This window comes from Stegostoma tigrinum, chromosome 21 (genome assembly GCF_030684315.1).
Source record: "Stegostoma tigrinum isolate sSteTig4 chromosome 21, sSteTig4.hap1, whole genome shotgun sequence".
NCBI lineage: Eukaryota > Metazoa > Chordata > Chondrichthyes > Orectolobiformes > Stegostomatidae > Stegostoma > Stegostoma tigrinum.
This window is the reverse complement of record NC_081374.1, coordinates 49,183,099-49,205,481: the sequence shown is the minus strand read 5'-3', so window position 1 is coordinate 49,205,481 and position 22,383 is coordinate 49,183,099. Positions and strand designations below refer to the sequence as shown.

The 22,383-nt window shown below is 45.2% G+C and overlaps 1 protein-coding gene across 1 annotated transcript; it reads left to right on the top strand.

Moving 5' to 3' along the window:
• Positions 1–2,282: 2,282 nt before the first annotated feature.
• LOC125462710 (probable G-protein coupled receptor 139) lies at positions 2,283–21,916 on the top strand. The gene is made up of 2 exons (XM_048552960.2): positions 2,283–2,534; positions 21,015–21,916. Exons 1-2 carry the CDS (start codon positions 2,363–2,365, stop codon positions 21,914–21,916), a joined length of 1,074 nt encoding a protein of 357 aa, XP_048408917.2. The 5' UTR covers positions 2,283–2,362.
• Positions 21,917–22,383: the final 467 nt, after the last annotated feature.

Here is a 22,383-nt window from a genome sequence, read left to right as displayed (position 1 = left end):
GCTTGGCTTCCTCGATGTAGAGGAGGCCACAACGGGAACTGTGGATGCAGTATACCGCATCAGCAGTGCAAGTGAACATTGGCTTGATGTGGAAAGTCGTCTTTGGGCTGGGGATGAGGGTGAGCGGGGAGGTGTATGGGCAGGTGTAGCACTTCCTGCGGTTTCGGGGAAAAGTGCTTTGTGTGGTGGGGCTGGTGCGGAGTGTGAATTGGACAAGGGAGTCCTGGAGAGAGTGGTCCCTCCGGAAAGCAGGTAAGGGTGGGGAGGGAAAAATGTCTTTGATGGTGCGGTCAGATTGCAGATGGCGGAAGGGCCAGAGGATGAGGCGTTAAATCCGGATTTTGGTGGAGTGGTACATGAGGATGAGGGGGTTTCTGTTTTGGTTGTTGCTGTGGGGACGGGGTGTGAGGGATGAGTTGCAGGAAATGCGAGAGACATGATCGAAGGCATTCTCGACCTCTGATCAGTGGAAGTTGCGCTCCTTGAAAAGTGAGGACATTGAGATGTACGCGAGTGGAATGCTTCATCCTAGGAGCGTGTGCAGCAGAGGCGAAGGAATTGGGAATAGTTTTGCAGGAAGGTTGGTGAGAGGAGGTGTATTCAAGGTCACTAAAGGAGCCAGTGGGCTTGGAGTTGATATTGGTTTCTCGGTGGTTGCCTGAGATGGAGACAGAGAGGTCCAAGAAGGAGAGAGAGGTATTAGAGATAGCCCAGATGAACTTCAGGTTGGGGGTGGAAGGTGTTGGTGAAGTGGATGAACTGTGTGTCCTCCTCATGGAAGGATGAAGCAGTGCCAATTCAGTCATCAATGTAAGGGAGGAAGAGGTAGGGCTTAGGGCCAGGGTTCATCTACACATCAGCCAATGTGTTAGACCACATTCGCTGTTCCCGTTGTGGCCTCCTCTACATCGGGGAAACCAAGTGGCTGCTTGGGGACCGGTTTGCGGAATGCCTGAGCTCGGTTTCAACGAAACAACTCCACCTCCCATTCCTCAGACGACGCATTCATCCTGGGCCTCCTGCAGAGCCAGAATGAAGCCACCCAAAGGCTGCAGAAACAGCAACTCATATTCTGCTTGGGAACCTTGCAGCCCAGTGGCATCAATGTGGACTTCATAAGCTTCAAAATCTCCCCTCCCCATACCGCATCCCAAAACCAGCCCAGCTCGTCCCCACCTCCCTAACCTGCCCATCCTCCACCTCTCCCCTCCTCCCAACTCAAGCCCCACCCCCATCTCCTCCTACTAACCTCATCCCGCCCCCTTGACCTGTCCCTTCTCCCGGCCCTGACCTATCTCCTCCCAACCTCCCCACCTACACTCACCTTGACTCGCTCCATCCCCGCCTCTTTGACCGGTCTGTCTCCTCTCCACCTGTCTTCTCCTCTGTCCATCTTCTATCCGCCTCCCGTTATCTCCCAATTTATTTCAGAATCCCCTTGCCCTCTCCTATTTCTGAAGAACGGCCTAGACCCGAAACGTCAGCTTTCCTGCTCCTCTGATACCGCTCGGCCTGCTGTGTTAATCCAGCTCTACACATTCTTATCTCAAATTCTCCAGCATCTGCAGTTCCTGCTATCTCTGAAACACTGATCTGTTACACAGGAAGAAACTTTTACCCTTTATTGAGAGATCAATCACGGGCAGAACTAATTTAAAGTAACAGGGAGAAAGGAATAACAGGAGAGTTGTTTGAGTGTAGAGTGGGGTGAACACAGCAGGCCAAGCAGCATCAGAGGAGCAGGAAAGCTGGCGTTTCGGGCGAGACAAATCTTCAGAAATGAAGAAGGGTCTAGGAACGCTCTACAACGTGTTATTAGAGATTCTCCAGCATCTGTACTTTCAAATATCTCAGAGTTGTGTGAGTATTGTTTTTACCCAGAGGTTGTTGGGAGTGTGGGACTCACTGTTTGGCTGACAGGTTTAGCCATAAACCTCATGACATGAAGGAGTATTTAAATATTGATTTACTGCCACACAGGTTGATCGGCCCACATGTGGAAAATGTGATCGATGTCGTCAGTTCTTTGTTGGCCAGCAGACAGGCCAACTGGTCTGGGTGTACACTGTGAAAGCCTACGCCTCTCAGAGTAAGAGCTGTCATGTTTGTTTGAAGTAAACAAAGACCTGAGCAGTAATCCTGCCTGTAACCCACTTTGTTCAGTGACTGTGATTAATGTCAGTCTCCATGGACCCCACTTGTGTCACTGGAGGGTTTCCTTTTTCTCTTAATAAGGGACTGTTTTCATCGTGTTATTCCATAGTGTCAGTGGGAGACTCACATCCGACACTAACAGGGATCAGCAGCTCCAGAGGTAGGGACAGATCCACATCTGAGAACAAGAGATTGGAATGTTCTCACAATGGATCAGAATGTGAGAACAATAGGCTGGAATGTTGTAACAATGGACAGGGATTTATCCTGGTCTCTTCACATTCTTTCTTTGGTGCCTGTGTCAGCATTTTGGATGGACAATCTGATTGATGTCATCCAGCACTTTTACTATCCCATCCTGGCTATTGTTGGAGTCCCTGGTAAGTCTCCCCATCCAATTGCTGATTGTAAGTAACTTAGAGAATGTAAGGACTGAAAATGTGGGAAGTCAGAGTCAGTAGATATGAAGCGGCAAAAGTACAGCAGGTCAGACATCATCCGAGGAGCAGGAAATTCTACATTTCAGGCTGAAACCCTTCATTCCGCTCGGAGTTGGCGGGAGTCCAGAAGGAAATACAGGGAGGGGGTGTCGCTGGGGTAAGGGATGGTGATAGATGGATTCAGGTTGGGGGTTATCATGATTGATCCGTAAGAAGGTTATAGCTGAGATGTGAGCAGGAAGATTGTCAGGTTAGGTAAGCTCAGGGTGGCGAGGGGGAGGGCGAGGGCTTCACATGGGCTAAGGCCAAAGAGGGAGGCATTTTGAAACTGGTGAAATCAATATTCAGGGCACTGAGCTCTAGGCTGCCAAGGTGAAATAGCAGGTTTGGTTCATCCAATTTCCATTTGGCCTCACTGAGGAGGCCAAGGATAGTTGTGTCGCATATTGTTCTTTTCCAGCTTCACAACTGTTGACGCAGATTGTAAATACCTTGTTGAACTGTACTGTTGTGTTGGCCGCTCATTCTGTCACTATCTCTGCTCGTGTTGTTCCCACTGAGTCTCCTTGAGTTGTTCAGTGGTTCCACCTTATCTGCTGGATCTGCTTTAAACACATCATACAATGCACTGAGATTAATTCGAGCAAAATTACTGAGTTTGACAGTTCAGTTGGGTCAATTACAATTTTAGATGGGTTACAGTTTTGAGTATGTTACAGTGTTGGGTCAATTATACTGCAGGATCAACATCAATTTTTGGCCAATTACTGATTTGGGTCAATTGCATGTTGGACAAATCACATGTTGTACAAATGACAAATTACAACTGGATCAAGTGCATCTTTTGGATAAATAACAATTTTGTTTTAATTGCAGTTTCGGGATGGCCCTTGGGGTTATGGGGACATGCTGTGCAGTGCAGTCTTCTGTCAGAGTGTTAGCACCTTTCACCTTATTAATGTAGCCTTCGTAAAATCTCGTAAAGCAGTCAGCAACAGCTCTTCACCTTTGAGATCGATTTACAGCATTGTCTTCCTTTTTAATGAGATTCCCCAGTCTTCGCTCACGCCCAGATTCACCATCAGTTACCTCACCATTTCTGCCTCCCAATTTCTCCTGCCCCCTGGTTCACTCTCCACTCTGCTGATCTTCCTCCCTGCTCTGCCGTCCACAACTCTCTTGGCTCTCCCGCTGTCTTGTTTTTCCACACTTCTGACATCACTGCCAGAGATGTGTTAGTGCCAGCTCCTATGTTACTTCTGTCGCCAGAATGGCACTGGATCCACGTTTGTTCCACATTCTTTCATCTCTTCGCTCTCCACCACTCTACAAACCTGACAAAACAATCAGTGCAGCACCTCTGTCCCTCCCATTACTGTGGTCACTCCTAACTCCTCTGTCACTCCACAATCCTCTTTGACTTCTGGCCCTCTGGGCACCTTGTGCACAGCTGTTACTCCCGGTTTTGTTCAGAGTGGACACTGCCTGTGACTCCAAACTTATCTGGCACTTCACATTGCTCGTTCGCTCCACTTTTCCCAACTACCCCATACTTCCTCGTTACTCTCCGCTCTGCTGTTTTTCCTCGCTCCCCTGGCACATCCTGCTCTTTTGTAACTCCGTCAACCCGTATCACTCCCAGTTGTGATAAAACTCCATTCTCCACCAGCACTCCCATCGCTGTCAGAATACAATCTCTCAATCACTGTGAGACCAGCCTTTCTGTCACTGCCTTCTCCATTGTCAATCCTGGCTTCCAGTCAGACCCAAGTCCACCATCACTCGGCACCTCAGTCAATCCGGTCATCACGGAATCCTTCCCAGATTCCCTGTCAGCCTCAACTCTCAGCCCTCTGTTTTGCATTAGAATGTCATTATTCAACTGTGAACAATTTTAAATGTAACTCCACGTATTCCACATCAAATTCTCTCTCTCTCTCTCTCTCTCACACACACACACACACACAAAAACACACACACACACACACACACACACACACAGGCACGCACGCACACACACACACACACACACACACACACACACACACACACACACACACACACACACACACACACACACGTGAGAAACAGTACCTGCTCACAAATTCAGCCTGAAACAAAGCCTTGGAAACAAAACGATTTTATTCTGTACAATCTTGCAAGAAAGGGTGTCTGCTGGACAGGCAAATACTACAAAGCATGTTAAACATTCTTATACAGTTTGTAAGTTGCGGAATCACGCCTCCCAGCTCCCATTGGTCTCCTCTTATCCTATCATTCCCCATCCTATCAGACCGCCCTTGTTTATTGTTCCCTTTTCTGCCGGCCGAAGGCCCCATTCCCTTGTTTACGGCAATCCTTATTTGGCTATCCTAAAGAGCACTAGACATGCCGTATGTGCAAATCATCAGGTTTGCAGAAAAAAGCCACTGCGACAGCACCCTTAACTCTACCACGTCCTTGTCCGCAGAAACAATATTTCTGGTCGTGCTAACTACCGCCTTTGCAGAACCTAATCTCTGGTTAATGATAAACTTCTGCCTCAAAATCTTGTGACTATAATGTTCTTCTTTTGCAAGACCCCACCATTCATCCTTATCTGCAGAAACAACATTTCTAATCTCACACACACACACACACACACACACACACACACACACACACACACACACACACACACACACACACACACACGTGAGAAACAGTACCTGCTCACAAATTCAGCCTGAAACAAAGCCTTGGAAACAAAACGATTTTATTCTGTACAATCTTGCAAGAAAGGGTGTCTGCTGGACAGGCAAATACTACAAAGCATGTTAAACATTCGTATACAGTTTGTAAGTTGCGGAATCACGCCTCCCAGCTCCCACTGGTCTCCTCTTATCCTATCATTACCCATCCTATCAGACCGCCCTTGTTTATTGTTCCCTTTTCTGCCGGCCGAAGGCCCCATTCCCTTGTTTACGGCAATCCTTATTTGGCTATCCTAAAGAGCACTAGACATGCCGTATGTGCAAATCATCAGGTTTGCAGAAAAAAGCCACTGCGACAGCACCCTTAACTCTACCACGTCCTTGTCCGCAGAAACAATATTTCTGGTCGTGCTAACTACCGCCTTTGCAGAACCTAATCTCTGGTTAATGATAAACTTCTGCCTCAAAATCTTGTGACTATAATGTTCTTCTTTTGCAAGACCCCACCATTCATCCTTATCTGCAGAAACAACATTTCTAATCTCACAGACACACACACACACACACACACACACACACACACACACACACACACACACACACACACACACACACACACACACACACACACACACACACACACGTGAGAAACAGTACCTGCTCACAAATTCAGCCTGAAACAAAGCCTTGGAAACAAAACGATTTTATTCTGTACAATCTTGCAAGAAAGGGTGTCTGCTGGACAGGCAAATACTACAAAGCATGTTAAGCATTCTTATACAGTTTGTAAGTTGCGGAATCACGCCTCCCAGCTCCCATTGGTCTCCTCTTATCCTATCATTCCCCATCCTATCAGACCGCCCTTGTTTATTGTTCCCTTTTCTGCCGGCCGAAGGCCCCATTCCCTTGTTTATGGCAATCCTTATTTGGCTATCCTGAAGAGCACTAGACATGCCGTATGTGCAAATCATCAGGTTTGCAGAAAAAAGCCACTGCGACAGCACCCTTAACTCTACCACGTCCTTGTCCGCAGAAACAATATTTCTGGTCGTGCTAACTACCGCCTTTGCAGAACCTAATCTCTGGTTAATGATAAACTTCTGCCTCAAAATCTTGTGACTATAATGTTCTTCTTTTGCAAGACCCCACCATTCATCCTTATCTGCAGAAACAACATTTCTAATCTCACAGACACACACACACACACACACACACACACACACACACACACACACACACACACACGTGAGAAACAGTACCTGCTCACAAATTCAGCCTGAAACAAAGCCTTGGAAACAAAACGATTTTATTCTGTACAATCTTGCAAGAAAGGGTGTCTGCTGGACAGGCAAATACTACAAAGCATGTTAAACATTCTTATACAGTTTGTAAGTTGCGGAATCACGCCTCCCAGCTCCCATTGGTCTCCTCTTATCCTATCATTCCCCATCCTATCAGACCGCCCTTGTTTATTGTTCCCTTTTCTGCCGGCCGAAGGCCCCATTCCCTTGTTTACGGCAATCCTTATTTGGCTATCCTAAAGAGCACTAGACATGCCGTATGTGCAAATCATCAGGTTTGCAGAAAAAAGCCACTGCGACAGCACCCTTAACTCTACCACGTCCTTGTCCGCAGAAACAATATTTCTGGTCGTGCTAACTACCGCCTTTGCAGAACCTAATCTCTGGTTAATGATAAACTTCTGCCTCAAAATCTTGTGACTATAATGTTCTTCTTTTGCCAGACCCCACCATTCATCCTTATCTGCATCAACAACATTTCTAATCTCACAGACACACACACACACACACACACACACACACACACACACACACACACACACACACACACACACACACACACACACACACACACACGTGAGAAACAGTACCTGCTCACAAATTCAGCCTGAAACAAAGCCTTGGAAACAAAACGATTTTATTCTGTACAATCTTGCAAGAAAGGGTGTCTGCTGGACAGGCAAATACTACAAAGCATGTTAAACATTCTTATACAGTTTGTAAGTTGCGGAAACACGCCTCCCAGCTCCCATTGGTCTCCTCTTATCCTATCATTCCCCATCCTATCAGACCGCCCTTGTTTATTGTTCCCTTTTCTGCCGGCCGAAGGCCCCATTCCCTTGTTTACGGCAATCCTTATTTGGCTATCCTAAAGAGCACTAGACATGCCGTATGTGCAAATCATCAGGTTTGCAGAAAAAAGCCACTGCGACAGCACCCTTAACTCTACCACGTCCTTGTCCGCAGAAACAATATTTCTGGTCGTGCTAACTACCGCCTTTGCAGAACCTAATCTCTGGTTAATGATAAACTTCTGCCTCAAAATCTTGTGACTATAATGTTCTTCTTTTGCAAGACCCCACCATTCATCCTTATCTGCAGAAACAACATTTCTAATCTCACAGACACACACACACACACACACACACACACACACACACACACACACACACACACACACACACACGTGAGAAACAGTACCTGCTCCCAAATTCAGCCTGAAACAAAGCCTTGGAAACAAAACGATTTTATTCTGTACAATCTTGCAAGAAAGGGTGTCTGCTGGACAGGCAAATACTACAAAGCATGTTAAACATTCTTATACAGTTTGTAAGTTGCGGAATCACGCCTCCCAGCTCCCATTGGTCTCCTCTTATCCTATCATTCCCCATCCTATCAGACCGCCCTTGTTTATTGTTCCCTTTTCTGCCGGCCGATGGCCCCATTCCCTTGTTTACGGCAATCCTTATTTGGCTATCAAAGAGCACTAGACATGCCGTATGTGCAAATCATCAGGTTTGCAGAAAAAAGCCACTGCGACAGCACCCTTAACTCTACCACGTCCTTGTCCGCAGAAACAATATTTCTGGTCGTGCTAACTACCGCCTTTGCAGAACCTAATCTCTGGTTAATGATAAACTTCTGCCTCAAAATCTTGTGACTATAATGTTCTTCTTTTGCAAGACCCCACCATTCATCCTTATCTGCAGAAACAACATTTCTAATCTCACAGACACACACACACACACACATACACACACACACACACACACACACACACACACACACACACACACACACACACACACACACACACACACACACACACACGTGAGAAACAGTACCTGCTCACAAATTCAGCCTGAAACAAAGCCTTGGAAACAAAACGATTTTATTCTGTACAATCTTGCAAGAAAGGGTGTCTGCTGGACAGGCAAATACTACAAAGCATGTTAAGCATTCTTATACAGTTTGTAAGTTGCGGAATCACGCCTCCCAGCTCCCATTGGTCTCCTCTTATCCTATCATTCCCCATCCTATCAGACCGCCCTTGTTTATTGTTCCCTTTTCTGCCGGCCGAAGGCCCCATTCCCTTGTTTATGGCAATCCTTATTTGGCTATCCTGAAGAGCACTAGACATGCCGTATGTGCAAATCATCAGGTTTGCAGAAAAAAGCCACTGCGACAGCACCCTTAACTCTACCACGTCCTTGTCCGCAGAAACAATATTTCTGGTCGTGCTAACTACCGCCTTTGCAGAACCTAATCTCTGGTTAATGATAAACTTCTGCCTCAAAATCTTGTGACTATAATGTTCTTCTTTTGCAAGACCCCACCATTCATCCTTATCTGCAGAAACAACATTTCTAATCTCACAGACACACACACACACACACACACACACACACACACACACACACACACACACACACGTGAGAAACAGTACCTGCTCACAAATTCAGCCTGAAACAAAGCCTTGGAAACAAAACGATTTTATTCTGTACAATCTTGCAAGAAAGGGTGTCTGCTGGACAGGCAAATACTACAAAGCATGTTAAACATTCTTATACAGATTGTAAGTTGCGGAATCACGCCTCCCAGCTCCCATTGGTCTCCTCTTATCCTATCATTCCCCATCCTATCAGACCGCCCTTGTTTATTGTTCCCTTTTCTGCCGGCCGAAGGCCCCATTCCCTTGTTTACGGCAATCCTTATTTGGCTATCCTAAAGAGCACTAGACATGCCGTATGTGCAAATCATCAGGTTTGCAGAAAAAAGCCACTGCGACAGCACCCTTAACTCTACCACGTCCTTGTCCGCAGAAACAATATTTCTGGTCGTGCTAACTACCGCCTTTGCAGAACCTAATCTCTGGTTAATGATAAACTTCTGCCTCAAAATCTTGTGACTATAATGTTCTTCTTTTGCCAGACCCCACCATTCATCCTTATCTGCATCAACAACATTTCTAATCTCACAGACACACACACACACACACACACACACACACACACACACACACACACACACACACACACACACACACACACACACACACGTGAGAAACAGTACCTGCTCACAAATTCAGCCTGAAACAAAGCCTTGGAAACAAAACGATTTTATTCTGTACAATCTTGCAAGAAAGGGTGTCTGCTGGACAGGCAAATACTACAAAGCATGTTAAACATTCTTATACAGTTTGTAAGTTGCGGAAACACGCCTCCCAGCTCCCATTGGTCTCCTCTTATCCTATCATTCCCCATCCTATCAGACCGCCCTTGTTTATTGTTCCCTTTTCTGCCGGCCGAAGGCCCCATTCCCTTGTTTACGGCAATCCTTATTTGGCTATCCTAAAGAGCACTAGACATGCCGTATGTGCAAATCATCAGGTTTGCAGAAAAAAGCCACTGCGACAGCACCCTTAACTCTACCACGTCCTTGTCCGCAGAAACAATATTTCTGGTCGTGCTAACTACCGCCTTTGCAGAACCTAATCTCTGGTTAATGATAAACTTCTGCCTCAAAATCTTGTGACTATAATGTTCTTCTTTTGCAAGACCCCACCATTCATCCTTATCTGCAGAAACAACATTTCTAATCTCACAGACACACACACACACACACACACACACACACACACACACACACACACACACACACACACACACACACGTGAGAAACAGTACCTGCTCCCAAATTCAGCCTGAAACAAAGCCTTGGAAACAAAACGATTTTATTCTGTACAATCTTGCAAGAAAGGGTGTCTGCTGGACAGGCAAATACTACAAAGCATGTTAAACATTCTTATACAGTTTGTAAGTTGCGGAATCACGCCTCCCAGCTCCCATTGGTCTCCTCTTATCCTATCATTCCCCATCCTATCAGACCGCCCTTGTTTATTGTTCCCTTTTCTGCCGGCCGATGGCCCCATTCCCTTGTTTACGGCAATCCTTATTTGGCTATCAAAGAGCACTAGACATGCCGTATGTGCAAATCATCAGGTTTGCAGAAAAAAGCCACTGCGACAGCACCCTTAACTCTACCACGTCCTTGTCCGCAGAAACAATATTTCTGGTCGTGCTAACTACCGCCTTTGCAGAACCTAATCTCTGGTTAATGATAAACTTCTGCCTCAAAATCTTGTGACTATAATGTTCTTCTTTTGCAAGACCCCACCATTCATCCTTATCTGCAGAAACAACATTTCTAATCTCACAGACACACACACACACACACATACACACACACACACACACACACACACACACACACACACACACACACACACACACACGTGAGAAACAGTACCTGCTCACAAATTCAGCCTGAAACAAAGCCTTGGAAACAAAACGATTTTATTCTGTACAATCTTGCAAGAAAGGGTGTCTGCTGGACAGGCAAATACTACTAAGCATGTTAAACATTCTTATACAGTTTGTAAGTTGCGGAATCACGCCTCCCAGCTCCCATTGGTCTCCTCTTATCCTATCATTCCCCATCCTATCAGACCGCCCTTGTTTATTGTTCCCTTTTCTGCCGGCCGAAGGCCCCATTCCCTAGTTTACGGCAATCCTTATTTGGCTATCCTAAAGAGCACTAGACATGCCGTATGTGCAAATCATCAGGTTTGCAGAAAAAAGCCACTGCGACAGCACCCTTAACTCTACCACGTCCTTGTCCGCAGAAACAATATTTCTGGTCGTGCTAACTACCGCCTTTGCAGAACCTAATCTCTGGTTAATGATAAACTTCTGCCTCAAAATCTTGTGACTATAATGTTCTTCTTTTGCAAGACCCCACCATTCATCCTTATCTGCAGAAACAACATTTCTAATCTCACAGACACACACACACACACACATACACACACACACACACACACACACACACACACACACACACACACACACACACACACACACACACACACACGTGAGAAACAGTACCTGCTCACAAATTCAGCCTGAAACAAAGCCTTGGAAACAAAACGATTTTATTCTGTACAATCTTGCCAGAAAGGGTGTCTGCTGGACAGGCAAATACTACAAAGCATGTTAAACATTCTTATACAGTTTGTAAGTTGCGGAATCACGCCTCCCAGCTCCCATTGGTCTCCTCTTATCCTATCATTCCCCATCCTATCAGACCGCCCTTGTTTATTGTTCCCTTTTCGCCGGCCGAAGGCCCCATTCCCTTGTTTACGGCAATCCTTATTTGGCTATCCTAAAGAGCACTAGACATGCCGTATGTGCAAATCATCAGGTTTGCAGAAAAAAGCCACTGCGACAGCACCCTTAACTCTACCACGTCCTTGTCCGCAGAAACAATATTTCTGGTCGTGCTAACTACCGCCTTTGCAGAACCTAATCTCTGGTTAATGATAAACTTCTGCCTCAAAATCTTGTGACTATAATGTTCTTCTTTTGCCAGACCCCACCATTCATCCTTATCTGCATCAACAACATTTCTAATCTCACAGACACACACACACACACACACACACACACACACACACACACACACACACACACACACACACACACACACACACACACACACACGTGAGACACAGTACCTGCTCACAAATTCAGCCTGAAACAAAGCCTTGGAAACAAAACGATTTTATTCTGTACAATCTTGCAAGAAAGGGTGTCTGCTGGACAGGCAAATACTACAAAGCATGTTAAACATTCTTATACAGTTTGTAAGTTGCGGAATCACGCCTCCTAGCTCCCATTGGTCTCCTCTTATCCTATCATTCCCCATCCTATCAGACCGCCCTTGTTTATTGTTCCCTTTTCTGCCGGCCGAAAGCCCCATTCCCTTGTTTACGGCAATCCTTATTTGGCTATCCTAAAGAGCACTAGACATGCCGTATGTGCAAATCATCAGGTTTGCAGAAAAAAGCCACTGCGACAGCACCCTTAACTCTACCACGTCCTTGTCCGCAGAAACAATATTTCTGGTCGTGCTAACTACCGCCTTTGCAGAACCTAATCTCTGGTTAATGATAAACTTCTGCCTCAAAATCTTGTGACTATAATGTTCTTCTTTTGCAAGACCCCACCATTCATCCTTATCTGCAGAAACAACATTTCTAATCTCACAGACACACACACACACACACACACACACACACACACACACACACACACTCACACACACACACACACACACACACACACACACACACACACACACACACACACACACACACACACACACGTGAGAAACAGTACCTGCTCACAAATTCAGCCTGAAACAAAGCCTTGGAAACAAAACGATTTTATTCTGTACAATCTTGCAAGAAAGGGTGTCTGCTGGACAGGCAAATACTACTAAGCATGTTAAACATTCTTATACAGTTTGTAAGTTGCGGAATCACGCCTCCCAGCTCCCACTGGTCTCCTCTTATCCTATCATTACCCATCCTATCAGACCGCCCTTGTTTATTGTTCCCTTTTCTGCCGGCCGAAGGCCCCATTCCCTTGTTTACGGCAATCCTTATTTGGCTATCCTAAAGAGCACTAGACATGCCGTATGTGCAAATCATCAGGTTTGCAGAAAAAAGCCACTGCGACAGCACCCTTAACTCTACCACGTCCTTGTCCGCAGAAACAATATTTCTGGTCGTGCTAACTACCGCCTTTGCAGAACCTAATCTCTGGTTAATGATAAACTTCTGCCTCAAAATCTTGTGACTATAATGTTCTTCTTTTGCAAGACCCCACCATTCATCCTTATCTGCAGAAACAACATTTCTAATCTCACACACACACACACACACACACACACACACACACACACACACACACACACACACACACACACACACACACACACACACACACACACACACACACACACGTGAGAAACAGTACCTGCTCACAAATTCAGCCTGAAACAAAGCCTTGGAAACAAAACGATTTTATTCTGTACAATCTTGCAAGAAAGGGTGTCTGCTGGACAGGCAAATACTACAAAGCATGTTAAACATTCTTATACAGTTTGTAAGTTGCGGAAACACGCCTCCCAGCTCCCATTGGTCTCCTCTTATCCTATCATTCCCCATCCTATCAGACCGCCCTTGTTTATTGTTCCCTTTTCTGCCGGCCGAAGGCCCCATTCCCTTGTTTACGGCAATCCTTATTTGGCTATCCTAAAGAGCACTAGACATGCCGTATGTGCAAATCATCAGGTTTGCAGAAAAAAGCCACTGCGACAGCACCCTTAACTCTACCACGTCCTTGTCCGCAGAAACAATATTTCTGGTCGTGCTAACTACCGCCTTTGCAGAACCTAATCTCTGGTTAATGATAAACTTCTGCCTCAAAATCTTGTGACTATAATGTTCTTCTTTTGCAAGACCCCACCATTCATCCTTATCTGCAGAAACAACATTTCTAATCTCACAGACACACACACACACACACACACACACACACACACACACACACACACACACACACACACACACACAAACACACACGTGAGAAACAGTACCTGCTCCCAAATTCAGCCTGAAACAAAGCCTTGGAAACAAAACGATTTTATTCTGTACAATCTTGCAAGAAAGGGTGTCTGCTGGACAGGCAAATACTACAAAGCATGTTAAACATTCTTATACAGTTTGTAAGTTGCGGAATCACGCCTCCCAGCTCCCATTGGTCTCCTCTTATCCTATCATTCCCCATCCTATCAGACCGCCCTTGTTTATTGTTCCCTTTTCTGCCGGCCGATGGCCCCATTCCCTTGTTTACGGCAATCCTTATTTGGCTATCAAAGAGCACTAGACATGCCGTATGTGCAAATCATCAGGTTTGCAGAAAAAAGCCACTGCGACAGCACCCTTAACTCTACCACGTCCTTGTCCGCAGAAACAATATTTCTGGTTGTGCTAACTACCGCCTTTGCAGAACCTAATCTCTGGTTAATGATAAACTTCTGCCTCAAAATCTTGTGACTATAATGTTCTTCTTTTGCAAGACCCCACCATTCATCCTTATCTGCAGAAAAAACATTTCTAATCTCACAGACACACACACACACACACATACACACACACACACACACACACACACACACACACACACACACACACACACACACACACACACACACACACACACACACGTGAGAAACAGTACCTGCTCACAAATTCAGCCTGAAACAAAGCCTTGGAAACAAAACGATTTTATTCTGTACAATCTTGCAAGAAAGGGTGTCTGCTGGACAGGCAAATACTACAAAGCATGTTAAACATTCTTATACAGTTTGTAAGTTGCGGAATCACGCCTCCCAGCTCCCATTGGTCTCCTCTTATCCTATCATTCCCCATCCTATCAGACCGCCCTTGTTTATTGTTCCCTTTTCTGCCGGCCGAAGGCCCCATTCCCTAGTTTACGGCAATCGTTATTTGGCTATCCTAAAGAGCACTAGACATGCCGTATGTGCAAATCATCAGGTTTGCAGAAAAAAGCCACTGCGACAGCACCCTTAACTCTACCACGTCCTTGTCCGCAGAAACAATATTTCTGGTCGTGCTAACTACCGCCTTTGCAGAACCTAATCTCTGGTTAATGATAAACTTCTGCCTCAAAATCTTGTGACTATAATGTTCTTCTTTTGCAAGACCCCACCATTCATCCTTATCTGCAGAAACAACATTTCTAATCTCACAGACACACACACACACACACATACACACACACACACACACACACACACACACACACACACACACACACACACACACACACACACACACACACGTGAGAAACAGTACCTGCTCACAAATTCAGCCTGAAACAAAGCCTTGGAAACAAAACGATTTTATTCTGTACAATCTTGCCAGAAAGGGTGTCTGCTGGACAGGCAAATACTACAAAGCATGTTAAACATTCTTATACAGTTTGTAAGTTGCGGAATCACGCCTCCCAGCTCCCATTGGTCTCCTCTTATCCTATCATTCCCCATCCTATCAGACCGCCCTTGTTTATTGTTCCCTTTTCGCCGGCCGAAGGCCCCATTCCCTTGTTTACGGCAATCCTTATTTGGCTATCCTAAAGAGCACTAGACATGCCGTATGTGCAAATCATCAGGTTTGCAGAAAAAAGCCACTGCGACAGCACCCTTAACTCCACCACGTCCTTGTCCGCAGAAACAATATTTCTGGTCGTGCTAACTACCGCCTTTGCAGAACCTAATCTCTGGTTAATGATAAACTTCTGCCTCAAAATCTTGTGACTATAATGTTCTTCTTTTGCAAGACCCCACCATTCATCCTTATCTGCAGAAACAACATTTCTAATCTCACAGACACACACACACACACACACACACACACACACACACACACACACACACACACACACACACACACACACACACACACGTGAGAAACAGTACCTGCTCACAAATTCAGCCTGAAACAAAGCCTTGGAAACAAAACGATTTTATTCTGTACAATCTTGCAAGAAAGGGTGTCTGCTGGACAGGCAAATACTACAAAGCATGTTAAACATTCTTATACAGTTTGTAAGTTGCGGAATCACGCCTCCCAGCTCCCATTGGTCTCCTCTTATCCTATCATTCCCCATCCTATCAGACCACCCTTGTTTATTGTTCCCTTTTCTGCCGGCCGAAGGCCCCATTCCCTTGTTTACGGCAATCCTTATTTGGCTATCCTAAAGAGCACTAGACATGCCGTATGTGCAAATCATCAGGTTTGCAGAAAAAAGCCACTGCGACAGCACCCTTAACTCTACCACGTCCTTGTCCGCAGAAACAATATTTCTGGTCGTGCTAACTACCGCCTTTGCAGAACCTAATCTCTGGTTAATGATAAACTTCTGCCTCAAAATCTTGTGACTATAATGTTCTTCTTTTGCCAGACCCCACCATTCATCCTTATCTGCATCAACAACATTTCTAATCTCACAGACACACACACACACACACACACACACACACACACACACACACACACACACACACACACACACACACACGTGAGAAACAGTACCTGCTCACAAATTCAGCCTGAAACAAAGCCTTGGAAACAAAACGATTTTATTCTGTACAATCTTGCAAGAAAGGGTGTCTGCTGGACAGGCAAATACTACAAAGCATGTTAAACATTCTTATACAGTTTGTAAGTTGCGGAAACACGCCTCCCAGCTCCCATTGGTCTCCTCTTATCCTATCATTCCCCATCCTATCAGACCACCCTTGTTTATTGTTCCCTTTTCTGCCGGCCGAAGGCCCCGTTCCCTTGTTTACGGCAATCCTTATTTGGCTATCCTAAAGAGCACTAGACATGCCGTATGTGCAAATCATCAGGTTTGCAGAAAAAAGCCACAGCGACAGCACCCTTAACTCTACCACGTCCTTGTCCGCAGAAACAATATTTCTGGTCGTGCTAACTACCGCCTTTGCAGAACCTAATCTCTGGTTAATGATAAACTTCTGCCTCAAAATCTTGTGACTATAATGTTCTTCTTTTGCAAGACCCCACCATTCATCCTTATCTGCAGAAACAACATTTCTAATCTCACAGACACACACACACACACACACACACACACACACACACACACACGTGAGAAACAGTACCTGCTCACAAATTCAGCCTGAAACAAAGCCTTGGAAACAAAACGATTTTATTCTGTACAATCTTGCAAGAAAGGGTGTCTGCTGGACAGGCAAATACTACAAAGCATGTTAAACATTCTTATACAGTTTGTAAGTTGCGGAATCACGCCTCCCAGCTCCCATTGGTCTCCTCTTATCCTATCATTCCCCATCCTATCAGACCGCCCTTGTTTATTGTTCCCTTTTCTGCCGGCCGATGGCCCCATTCCCTTGTTTACGGCAATCCTTATTTGGCTATCCTAAAGAGCACTAGACATGCCGTATGTGCAAATCATCAGGTTTGCAGAAAAAAGCCACTGCGACAGCACCCTTAACTCTACCACGTCCTTGTCCGCAGAAACAATATTTCTGGTCGTGCTAACTACCGCCTTTGCAGAACCTAATCTCTGGTTAATGATAAACTTCTGCCTCAAAATCTTGTGACTATAATGTTCTTCTTTTGCAAGACCCCACCATTCATCCTTATCTGCAGAAACAACATTTCTAATCTCACAGACACACACACACACACACACACACACACACACACACACACACACACACACACACACACACACACACACACACACACACACACACACGTGAGAAACAGTACCTGCTCACAAATTCAGCCTGAAACAAAGCCTTGGAAACAAAACGATTTTATTCTGAACAATCTTGCAAGAAAGGGTGTCTGCTGGACAGGCAAATACTACAAAGCATGTTAAACATTCTTATACAGTTTGTAAGTTGCGGAATCACGCCTCCCAGCTCCCATTGGTCTCCTCTTATCCTATCATTCCCCATCCTATCTGACCGCCCTTGTTTATTGTTCCCTTTTCTGCCGGCCGAAGGCCCCATTCCCTAGTTTACGGCAATCCTTATTTGGCTATCCTAAAGAGCACTAGACATGCCGTATGTGCAAATCATCAGGTTTGCAGAAAAAAGCCACTGCGACAGCACCCTTAACTCTACCACGTCCTTGTCCGCAGAAACAATATTTCTGGTCGTGCTAACTACCGCCTTTGCAGAACCTAATCTCTGGTTAATGATAAACTTCTGCCTCAAAATCTTGTGACTATAATGTTCTTCTTTTGCAAGACCCCACCATTCATCCTTATCTGCAGAAACATCATTTCTAATCTCACAGACACACACACACACACACATACACACACACACACACACACACACACACACACACACACACACACACACACACACACACACACACACACACACACACACGTGAGAAACAGTACCTGCTCACAAATTCAGCCTGAAACAAAGCCTTGGAAACAAAACGATTTTATTCTGTACAATCTTGCAAGAAAGGGTGTCTGCTGGACAGGCAAATACTACAAAGCATGTTAAACATTCTTATACAGATTGTAAGTTGCGGAATCACGCCTCCCAGCTCCCATTGGTCTCCTCTTATCCTATCATTCCCCATCCTATCAGACCGCCCTTGTTTATTGTTCCCTTTTCTGCCGGCCGAAGGCCCCATTCCCTTGTTTACGGCAATCCTTATTTGGCTATCCTAAAGAGCACTAGACATGCCGTATGTGCAAATCATCAGGTTTGCAGAAAAAAGCCACTGCGACAGCACCCTTAACTCTACCACGTCCTTGTCCGCAGAAACAATATTTCTGGTCGTGCTAACTACCGCCTTTGCAGAACCTAATCTCTGGTTAATGATAAACTTCTGCCTCAAAATCTTGTGACTATAATGTTCTTCTTTTGCAAGACCCCACCATTCATCCTTATCTGCAGAAACAACATTTCTAATCTCACAGACACACACACACACACACATACACACACACACACACACACACACACACACACACACACACACACACACACACACACACACACACACACACACACACACACACACACACACACGTGAGAAACAGTACCTGCTCACAAATTCAGCCTGAAACAAAGCCTTGGAAACAAAACGATTTTATTCTGTACAATCTTGCAAGAAAGGGTGTCTGCTGGACAGGCAAATACTACAAAGCATGTTAAACATTCTTATACAGTTTGTAAGTTGCGGAATCACGCCTCCCAGATCCCATTGGTCTCCTCTTATCCTATCATTCCCCATCCTATCAGACCGCCCTTGTTTATTGTTCCCTTTTCTGCCGGCCGAAGGCCCCATTCCCTTGTTTATGGCAATCCTTATTTGGCTATCCTAAAGAGCACTAGACATGCCGTATGTGCAAATCATCAGGTTTGCAGAAAAAAGCCACTGCGACAGCACCCTTAACTCTACCACGTCCTTGTCCGCAGAAACAATATTTCTGGTCGTGCTAACTACCGCCTTTGCAGAACCTAATCTCTGGTTAATGATAAACTTCTGCCTCAAAATCTTGTGACTATAATGTTCTTCTTTTGCAAGACCCCACCATTCATCCTTATCTGCAGAAACAACATTTCTAATCTCACAGACACACACACACACACACACACACACACACACACACACACACACACACACACACACACACACACACACACACACACACACACACACACACACGTGAGAAACAGTACCTGCTCACAAATTTAGCCTGAAACAAAGCCTTGGAAACAAAACGATTTTATTCTGTACAATCTTGCAAGAAAGGGTGTCTGCTGGACAGGCAAATACTACAAAGCATGTTAAACATTCTTATACAGTTTGTAAGTTGCGGAATCACGCCTCCCAGCTCCCATTGGTCTCCTCTTATCCTATCATTCCCCATCCTATCAGACCGCCCTTGTTTATTGTTCCCTTTTCTGCCGGCCGAAGGCCCCATTCCCTTGTTTACGGCAATCCTTATTTGGCTATCCTAAAGAGCACTAGACATGCCGTATGTGCAAATCATCAGGTTTGCAGAAAAAAGCCACTGCGACAGCACCCTTAACTCTACCACGTCCTTGTCCGCAGAAACAATATTTCTGGTCGTGCTAACTACCGCCTTTGCAGAACCTAATCTCTGGTTAATGATAAACTTCTGCCTCAAAATCTTGTGACTATAATGTTCTTCTTTTGCAAGACCCCACCATTCATCCTTATCTGCAGAAACAACATTTCTAATCTCACAGACACACACTCACACACACACACACACACACACACACACACACACACACACACACACACACACACACACACACACACACACACACACACACACGCGCGCGCGCGCGCGCGATGAATCTGTTTTACCAGTGATTAATTTTATCGCAATGCAAAAGACAAATCTCCAACTTCCATTTATCTTTTAGTGATGGGGAATGATGTTTTACTCTCACAATGCTTTCATGCTCCACATTTGGAACTGTAAATAAGTGACAGGTGCCCAGTCTCTGGTGATATTAGAATACCGACAGTGTGGAAACAGGCCCTTTTGCCCAAGAGGTCCACAATAATCCTTGGAGCATTCCACCCAGACCAATCCCCCTATAATCCACTCACACCTGAATGCTACAAGCAATTTAGCATGGCCTGTGGCAGAGAATCAAACCCAGGCTTCTGGTGCTGTGAGGTTACAGCGCTGCCCCTAAGAAGAATGATCTAGTGTATGCTACGTTCATACATTGCTCTCATATCTGTGTATCCACTATTTCTGGAGTAATTGCTCTGTGTGTTTTGCATTTCATGCTTTGAAATAGTTCAGACCATTTCTTTTGTTAATTCAGATACAAATCATTGAATTTAAAAATCACCGCAAGTTTTTAATTACATTGATAACTTTTCCTGTTGGCTGATGAATAATGATTTTCCTTTACTTTCCTTACAGGTACCGTAATGACTATTTTCATACTGCTTTACAGAAACTGTGGACTGTCTAAATGTATCACTCGTTACCTGCTGGCTATGGCCATCGCGGATCTATCAGTCATTATACTTGACCTGATATTGAGACACATTCCGATCGTTTATTCAGTTTATTCCCTGATGTCCCTCCCTGTGTGTAATATCCACGCTGTCCTTATTTATGCAGCCACTGACTGTTCTGTCTGGTTCACTGTCACTTTCACCTTTGATCGATTTGTGGCCATTTGCTACCCACATCTGAAAAGTAGATACTGCAAGGAGAGAACGGTGGCTGTGTTTCTGGGAGCAGTGACTGCCATCAGTTGTTTTAAGAATATATTTTGGTATTTCATGTTTTGGGGTTATTATCGTCGAGATAATGCCCCTTGGTTTTGTTTGGTCACATCAGCTGGTCAGTGGTTTGCAATCTATGGTGTAATCGAGTTCCTCCATAACATCCTAAATCCATGTGTTCCATTTGTCCTGATATTTCTGCTCAATATTTTCACTGTCAGGCACATTTTAGTGACCAGCAGAGCCCGCAGGAGACTCTGGGCTCGCAGCAGCACAGAGACTCCCAGAGACCAAGAGATGGAGCGCCGAAGGAAATCCATGATCATGCTGTTCCTTCTCTCAGCCAATTTCATCCTCTTCTGGTCATTGATTATGTTTTATTCTGTGTGGTGGCGGATGTATGCTTTGGGGCATCAGTCTCTGTATCTTCATAATTTTGTGCAGGAATTGGGCTTCATGCTGCAGCTCCTCAGTTGCTGCACAAACACTGCAATTTATGCTGTGGCCCAGACGAGATTCAGAGAGCAGTTGAAGAATGTGCTGTCATATCCATTGACTCAGATTTATCTGTTAATTAAATACATTTATTGATGTGTCTTTTCAGGATTCTGTTAATTTGTTTCGCATTTCCAATCAGTAAATGGTCTGCTGCTGTGGTAGCAGACAGCAGATAGATTTTGTTTCTCAACGAATAGTATTCTCCCTCCCATTCCTCAGACGGCATGTCCATCCTGGGCCTCCTACAGTGCCACAACGATACCATCCAAAGATTGCAGGAACAGCAGCTCATATGTCACTTGATAACCCTGCAGCCCAATGGTATCAATGTGGGCTTCACAAGCTTCAAAATCTTCCCTCCCCCTACAGTATCCCAAAACCAGCCCAGCTCGACCCTGCCTCTCCAGCCTGTACTTCCACCCACCTATCCCCTCCTCCCACCCCAAGCCCCAACCCTGTCTCCTACTTACAAATCTTGTCCCGCCCCCGTGCTCTATCCGTCCTCTCTCGACTGACCCAATTCCTCCCTAACTCCCCACCTACAGTCACCTTTACTGGCT

Coding starts and splice junctions, on each gene's coding strand:
- LOC125462710 (XM_048552960.2), top strand. CDS start 2,363: ATGGATCAGAATGTGAGAACAATAGGCTGGAATGTTGTAACAATGGAC. Junction 2,535..21,014: donor GGCTATTGTTGGAGTCCCTG/GTAAGTCTCCCC, acceptor CTTTCCTTACAG/GTACCGTAATGACTATTTTC.